Genomic DNA, 8,768 nt, shown 5'->3' with positions numbered 1-8,768 from the left:
TTTGGTTCCCCCTGTTCCCACCCCTGGGCCCGGCGGTGCCATACCTCAGCCATGCTCCAGTGCCTACATCTCCTTACCTCCTGCGCGCCCCGCTCCCAGGTCCGGCGTATTTTAACCACCTTATCTTTTTCGACAGTTGCTTTCCGGAGAAATGCATATTTAATGATCTGCCTCTAGGCTTAAAGGCACAACAAAAGCACTTTGACGTGCATTTAAAGCTGCATTTATTTTCAGGTACTATTGATTTTAATAATCAACCCATCTCTCCTTCCTTCCTTCCGCCCGGTGAGGTTTTTCAAAATACGTATTTTTAAAGGAGTGGATTTGATGTTGCTGCCACTTGACAATGTCTAAGGCACAGCAGACACCTCTTTATCGGGCGCTCCCCCCGAACGACAGTAGTATTTCAGAATTATTTTGCCACCTCGCTTCATTATTCTTCAGCTCGACAGGAAATAAAACAACAGCGAACTTTGGGCATTTAAAAGAATTTTCTTTTCCAGCCTTCGAGAAACGTGCTTAACTTAACAATGCACACTCATTAATCCTCTGCTCGCTGCCACTGACAAACTAACAAAACTTCACTTCCAGCAGCAATATTTTACCCCCTTCCGACCACGGCAAGTTCTGTAAGAATTCTCACAAGTTAGGAAGCATTCATTTCTTTCTCTTGACTCGAGAGATATTTTCCTAAAGCATGCTCTGTACTAAGTAACAAGGCATAGCACTCTGTAATTACAGCAAACCTTGAATTTACATTTATCTCAACTAAAGCAACCGAGTATTACCTTACTGATACACATAGGATCGTTTCGTTTTACCATCCACAGATTCATTTCAACAACTAAATACTTAAAAAAAAATCAGTACCATTGAAAGCATTTTTAAATATAAGAGCTGAAAACCGAGAAAGCTAGGACGGGCCACATTATAAGCTCACTTAGCTCTTTCCTAGAGAAAGAAAACCTGACTACAAACCACCAAAACCATTTTCAAAACACATAAATCAAATCATTGTTCTACCAGTTTCATCTTTTAAAAAGTATAAATATTCCCTCCACACTACTAAGCTGGGGACTGACATTCAGCACATTTTAAATTTCTTTAAACCATAGATATGCTCAAACACACACAGACTAAACACACCAATAGAACGTATGAAATGTAGTAAAGCTCATAAAATCCAGCTATACACAAACCAAGCAAGGAGAAAAATCACATTTAAAAAACATCATACAATCTATTTGTGGAATGAGCACTGAATTCAATTAAAATATGAACAATGTGAAAGGCTGCAGCGGATTTCTCTCACCACGCATCTCTCTGAGCACATTTGTAGCTTAGTAAAAACTAACATAGATTAAAGGAGCCTGTAAGACACATTTCCTAACTGAAATTTACGTGACCCATTAGACTGAACACACAGACATCAAAATGCTACAACAGTAGTCTATTACCACAGATTCCTGTGCACACATACATCAAATATTAAAGTTAGATCTGTAATGCATATTTTTTACTTAAGGTCTCTTCAGGGGTTAATAACACCAGAGAAGGCACCCAGAAATTATTTTTAAGTCTTTTCAACTTCAGCCTACTTTGTTACTATAAATTCGTTGTGCATATCAAGATTCAGCCATTTTTCTGAAACAATAATCGCACGCTGCTCCTCTCAAAAATTAGCTAATCTTATCCATCTATAAATCCAGGTACTCTGCACACTGACCGCTTTCCCAAAAAGCACCCCACACACGCAGCCCTTCCGAGAAACATTAAAACAAATGCTCAAACATCCTCAGAGGCCTCTCTCTGGAAAGACAAAGGCAGAATCCTATTGTTGAAAAAGTCAACCTTATTCTCGTGTTTCCAATAGTACCATTTATCTTTCAGGGAAAGGGACTGACCACCGCATCACGGTGGTGACATTTGTAAAGCATCAGATTCTCTATACAGTCTCTCCAGCATCAGCCAGCAAGCCCCTGAGCAAAGCATATTTTTAGTGCAATCTTCCATCCCCACAAAAAGAAACTTGTCTTAAACAGCTAATCCAGTATCAAAATGAAATCACAGGGTTGTTTCCCAGCCCCCCCCTCCCTCTCCTTACCATAAATGAGCAGTTTCTTGACTCATTAATGACAGTTTCCCTTAAAAGAAGTGATCTCATATCACTGAGCCCCTCTCCACCACGCATACATCCCAAAGGTTGCGGGTATCTTAGCATCAGTAGCCGCTAGCAAGCTCTCTCATACAGAGCCCAGATGGACTATACCAGAAGCCAATTCAGCGTTAATAACTACCTACTCTGTGCAGTTTAGAAGCCTTACGTGGCATAATGTCCTAGGCAACAGCAGTCGATTGAAACCGCAAATAAAAGACAACCCAATTCTCCAAAAGCATCAAAAGGAAAAAAATAATAAATTGAAGAATGATTGTTTTAAAAAAAATCTCTTACTTGCATAAGATTAAACTGAATCCTTCACCAACATATGAAAAAGGAGAAAAAACAGATGCTGCCCAGAAAAAGTGACAAAATATTACCTCATTATTTAACAAAGCAGCATTAAGCGTCCTGCTGATTTCAAACATCTTGCCACAGATTTTGGTTAAGAGAAACAGAAAGAATCCTTTGCAAGCCCTCTGTCTGCAAAGGGTTCTTCAATTTTCTTGCGCACAACAGAACAGTCAATATGTTATTTCCCTAGAGTTCGCACATTAAAACATCTAGTCAGTGAGCTGAATTTTCCCCTTATCACACTGTAGACTCCTGTTATATGTACTGCTCTCTTTGCAAGATTAGCCTGCCCCAAACATGGCTGTTGTTTAAACTATTCTTTAAAGTAACAGTTCACTCCATAACCACCAGGTGGGCAGTGTACACAGATCCAAGTAACCATCTTAAAGATTTTTCTTGGAATAGCTTCTGGTTGTGATATACAACGTAAATCCCCCCTACACTTATCAAGCAGGAGGAAAAAAAATCGTCACCGTTTTATGCCCTTTCCTCCCCAGCAGCAAGCCCATGAACAAAACCCTAAAATCACTTAGCTATTAACACAGATTTTTTTTTTTAAAGGGACCTTAAAATTTATACAGGAGCTTTTCATTCAGCAAAAGTGGTAAAATCCAATCAGTTTTGAGAACAACGTATAATTAAAAGGGAAAGCACACCCAACTAACTGATCTGTACTACAGAAGAACAAAAAAACCAGCATTACGTTCACAAGAAGGCTCTTTCATGGAAAGCCAAAATTCTGCATGTAAATAATTCTGCTAGAAAATATGAACTATACCTTCAAGCAAATTGAAGACAACTTGATAAGATACTGCTATGACTTACTGTGGCTTAAATTCATTTACTAAACCAGTGTCGCACGCATCAGAGCACAAGACTGAAATACGTGGAAAGGATCCAGTGTTCAATAGCACCTAAGTCTCCCAAGGTATCAAACTGTCCCTATTCCATCATGTCTGCAAGCTATTTAAGTATTTTTTTCTCCACTTTATTTAAGGTCAAATACCTCAAGAAATACTTCCATTACTATAAAAAATACCAATTCACTCAACGCTCTACAGCAACACCCAGAGGCATGAATGAGATTGGGATCTTTGTGTTAGGTGCTGTACAAACACATTTGAAAAGTCATTTCATACCGAAGGATTTACAAACAACATTTACAAGACTGAAAGCACAAAGCAGAGGTGTGAGAAAGAACAATAAAAGAGCATCACAAAATGTCTTTACCAGCTGGGAGGAATTGCTGGAGGAACCAGGGCATCTCTGGCAACTACCTGTGCTAAGGCAGAACCCAAGAGGTTATTTGCTGAGGTTAAAGAATAAATGCATTAGATGGACAAGGGCTTCTTTAGATTTACCACCTACAAAGCACCATCACCTATTTCCTTTCATTTATAGCAATCCATGCTGAGTAAGTATATGCAGAGTAGTGATTTTCTTTGCTGGCCTTTAACTAATATTAAAGTGATGCAGTAATGACTTAACCTTCTTGAATATGTATTGAGTTTCAAGTCATCCCTTTTTATATGAGAAAGGTTATTTGCATCGATTTCTGTTTGCATGAAATAAGCTTATTTTCTCATTCACCATATGCCTTGAACACTAATTAAAAGTGTCACTTTCTTCTAATGTAAAAACGTAATCACTTAGTAAATAAGTATTCTTGGCTTTTTGGTCTTTGTGATAATCTATTTAAGGACTTTTTATTTCCACGTAACTTCAGTGCTTTGATTACCACACACCCCACTCATGTAAAGAGAGGTGTCTTACAAATGCACATTTTTGTTGGATTTTTTTTTTTTAAAGAAAAAAAAACTATCTAGAATTACATCTTTAAGGACCCATATTACCCCGAGGCAAATCCATCCAATCAATATGAAACCATTCACATGCCACCATCTGCCAAGCTGTAGAGCAATGTGGCTGGAACAGACCTCTTATAAAGCAGCAGTGGTCTCATTTTCAGTCTATTAGGGAAGCACCAGAGCTCTCATGTGCAAGGACACAACACTCCAAGTCAGACGTCCTCACACCACTGTCTCCCTGCACTGCTGCAGAACTCCTGTAATTTTTGCTGCTTGAGTTTTCACACTAATCATGAAAGCAAGAGGGAGGAGAAAATGATCAGTAACAGTCCTATTCCACTGCAGCACAAAATAAAGAACTCAATTTAATTCTATCCTAATATGATTATAGCAAACCATTTAAATGCTGCTGCCTGTGAACTACAACCTGGCATTTTCCATCACCTCATTTTCTACTCTTCTGGAGAGCTAAGCATTTATCTCTGGAACAGTTTTACTCTTTTTCAAGACATTCCTCTCATAAAATTAACATTTAATTCTTATCAAAGAGTTATTTTGTTGTTTGACAGATGGGAGGGTGCAGGTGGATGAAGAACCAAGGAGAGGCACGTGTGAGCAAGAGATGGATCTCATGTACAAAATGATTTAATAAAGATAACGGGCAGGGAAAGGACATTACACAACACAAGCACCCGGGTTTGTCCTATGCAGTAATTCAAGAACCCCTGTGGAAACAGCCTCCAGTTCAAGATACCACATCAACACTGTCTTCAGCAACACTGAGCTCACACAGTGTTTTCATCAAAAGACCTCATAATAATTTAAAATATCCTCCACCACCTATAACCCCATGCAAATGCACTGCATGACTAACTAAAAAAGTGCACTAGGAGAAAACAGGAACATGAAGGTGTGCAAACCCCTTATAAATATACACAGAGAGAAGAAATTAATTTAAAACCCTCTGTGAAATTACAAGAAACTGAAAAGCTAAACATGTAATTCATGTGATGCTGACAGTCACGAACTCAGATGAGAAAGCTAGAGCTGAATTGTTCATGGCATCTAACCCAAAGCCAGATTTCAGCAAAGAGAACAGGAAAAAAAAAGAATCCAGCCCAATTAAGCTGACTGCCCTTTGCTGTACATGTGTGCAGGAGGTGGCAGGGACTGGGGGGTAGAGGGAAAACCAATGGCTAAACAGGTTATTTACTCACACAACAAGAGGGCTTTTTCCATTGTTACTTGAACAGCTTACAGTTAAGTGGATACATACATAATTTGTTTATCTACTGAGTAATTTTAAAAAGAATCAGCAAAATAAAACACCTTACCAATTACCCTGTGGAAATCAAGTGGGAATAGGTGATTGAGGCGAACCTTGCATGACATTGAAAATGTTTTTAGGCTCTTAAAGGTTAGTGAATGAATGTATTTCATGAAACAGAGTTAAATTTTTAAGGTTTCACTGCAAAATATGTAAGTCATGATAACTGAACACTAGCCATATAAAAAAACCACACAATACAATTTCTGAGAAAACACTAGTTGAAAAAGATGACTGACGTGGTCCTGAGCTTTTATTAGCTTTTATTTGATGATCCACTCAGAAATACAGGAACCTGTCCCTGCCTCCTACCCTGCCCCTGCTGTGGAACCCATTGACAAGCTGTACAAACTCTGCTGCCGATGCAATGTTCTGTGTGGTGCAATGAAATTCCTCCTGATGCCGAGGAGATGAAATATAACACACAGCTACCTGGAAAAACTATCACCTTTTGGATCTGAACCCAGAAAAGAGAGAAAAGGAAAAAAAAAAAAGACAACCCAGAAGAAGACTCGAGTAGTCAGAGCTCTAGCTCCTTAAAGAGCTAGACACTAGATACAAAACAAGACAGAAAGCCTTCCTAAATACTTACAACCCTAAATGAGGAATTTGGATGCACAAAGCTTCGGCAAGTAGTCACAGTTCCCACAGAAATCACACTTCAGCTGCTTTTGCACAAATATGCTATTTAATGTTGCTTGCCCACTTTCTTTTTCATGCCTTATGAGATGTGTAATTTGGATGCTGCATAGCTGCTCTAAGTATCACATGCCAATTTTCCAAAGATGTGTGTATTTGCAAACCCCACTGTGGATACTTATGTTTGAACGCCAGGAGACTGGAACAAAACTCTCCAGGGCACAGCAGAGCACAGAGGTAACAAAATGAATAGATGTAAATAGCTCTGATGGTGAGAGAAGCCTTAGTAGTGATAGGAACCACATCCTCAGTGCCACAGCTGGAAACTGGGCAGCCACACAGGTTTAGGCACACATGTGTGCCAGTGAATAACCTCAGCAGAGGATCCCTGTGACTGTCAGGGCACAGGCCAGCCAGGGAAGGGGGCCAGCAGCTCTGCTGCAGTGCAAAAAGGGTTTGGAGAAGATGATTCAGCACCTTCCCAGCAAGTCTGAAGGCCAGCAATGTCCTTGGCCCCACACTCCTCTCCCAGCTCTGAACTGCTGCTCTGCAACACAGAGCATCTACTCAGTCCCACTAGGTCCTGCCTGGCCAATTTTCAACACATTTTAAAGAACCCACTGTCAGCACCGCAAGACTGAGAAGCAAAAGGCAGCATACACTGCAGGTAAACATGTTAACACAGCAGTAAGAATTACTGGTACCTTTCTCCCCCTTCCAGTTCTTTTACTTTTGGCTCAGGAATAGAGATTTTAATGCCTTCAGTCCCCTGATTTTGTTTTCCTCCTTTTAAATTCAGAGATACTAAAAGTTGCATGTGATAGACATCCTAAATCCTACAGCTTGCTTTCCTATCACTACAAGCAGAACTCAATCCTACCTACAGGGAGAGTTAAAACATTTCTACATTGCTGTCAATTTTGTATAATACAGTTAGCAAAGTTTCAACTGAGCACAAATGAAGATGTTTTCAAAGATTTATGACTGCATTTTTAAAATGTATTTACTTGTAAATAATGAAAGGACCTAGACACTGAAGAACTCCAGACTTACCAGGGAAATTTACATGAGTTCAGCCATTTTTAATGTGCCTATGTATACGCACAAAAACCTTCATAAAAAACGTGAACAGGGTCTTGCAACCAGCATTGCCTAATTTTAGAACAGTTGATGGATTTGCTTTAAGCCCATCTGTAATACAGTGTGCTATACACCTTGCACTCAGGCCAAATAATATCAATAACAAGAACAAAGATAAAAACCTGAAAGGGGATTAATGTGCTGATGTTTCCAAGCTTTGAGACAGTGATCAGAAAGAGATCTGGGGACGGGTGCGAGGTGGCTGGATCAGAACAGAGGTACTGGAGGAATCAAAGGAGACCTGTGAGCAGCATGCAGAAGGGTTATGTCTCCTGCAACTTGCAATTACACAGGAAGGATGCAGAACCAGGGAAGATCCAAAAGAGAATGAAGACAACAAAAAGCATCAAGAGCTATTAATTGTCCAAATTACTTCTCGTTAGAGCAGCTGGCACTTACACAGAGTATTTTAGTAGCAGCAGGCAGAAGGTAAATAAGTATTACAATTTCATACATTAAAAAAACCCCAATCCTCAGTAATTTCTGGGTAAACCCTTTCATGTAACCTATCCCCAAACCAAGGATGCTGGAAAGGGGAAAAAGTTTAAAATGGTTTACTACAGAAACCTAGCTTACACCTCATGCTCCAAAGCTTCCACCTGTATATACAAGTGCCTGGACTTTCAAGAAGCTTCCTGTGTACATCTGTTTTATTTCTACCTCTTAAGAAATAAAGGTTAGGTAAGCTGCCTAAATAAGGTCCCCAAATCTCAAGGATAAACTCCCTTGTGAATATGGCTAACACAAGTCTTTAGTGTATAATTCAGATTACAGAAGTGACAATTTTATAATAAGGAAGACAAGGTAAAATACAGAGAAAGTAATGGGTATAAAAACCAGAACTGATGCAATATTTAAGAGAAAAGCAATGCCAGCACTGGACTTTCCATACTGACACAAAATCAGGGAGAGGCTAAAGAAAGTCAACTGAAGGAAATCATCTGCAGCTCCTCTTTTTGCCCTCTAGAGTTCCTGGAGCTCATTTCTTGGGATCAGGATGACTCTAGCTTTACTACTTAGGTCTCAAATTTTCATGCAGACCTATGGTTTTCTTTAAACTTGTCTTCGCAAAGTGCAACATACCTTAGCAGATGATTTTTAGCTTCCTTTAAAGTAGGGCAGATGAACAATGGGTATTTTTAAAACTGTCCTTTTTAAAAGAATTAAAAATATGCTAGTAGGTATAAAAGTTGCTCTGCAGCCTAGCCTTCCTAATAAATAACTTTATGTTACAATTACCTAGCAGTAGATATTTGGTGCTAGGGCTTCAAGGGATTTGTGCAGCCCAGCTGGAGAAGCTGGCAGGTTGGCACCCAAGAGTGAATTCACTTCTGTGCTGAAC

At 39.5% G+C, this 8,768-nt stretch overlaps 1 protein-coding gene across 3 annotated transcripts in view; it reads right to left on the bottom strand.

Annotated features, from left to right (window-relative positions):
* Window positions 1-2,654, bottom strand: part of ELAVL4 (ELAV like RNA binding protein 4) — a 64,416-nt gene extending 61,762 nt beyond the window's left edge. For 2 of the 3 annotated variants that reach the window (XM_014307824.2, XM_031058581.1), the window contains exon 1: window positions 2,105-2,229. In XM_014307824.2, the coding sequence (XP_014163299.1) occupies window positions 2,105-2,221 (117 nt within the window). In that variant the 5' untranslated portion in view covers window positions 2,222-2,229. Of the gene's footprint in view, window positions 1-2,104; window positions 2,230-2,538 lie in introns of those variants that run through there. The other variant, XM_031058582.1, reaches the window with a different exon arrangement.
* Window positions 2,655-8,768: the final 6,114 nt, after the last annotated feature.

This window comes from Geospiza fortis, unplaced genomic scaffold (assembly GCF_000277835.1).
Source record: "Geospiza fortis unplaced genomic scaffold, GeoFor_1.0 scaffold396, whole genome shotgun sequence".
NCBI lineage: Eukaryota > Metazoa > Chordata > Aves > Passeriformes > Thraupidae > Geospiza > Geospiza fortis.
Note: the sequence above shows the minus strand (reverse complement) of the source record. Positions and strands in the feature narration are given on the sequence as shown.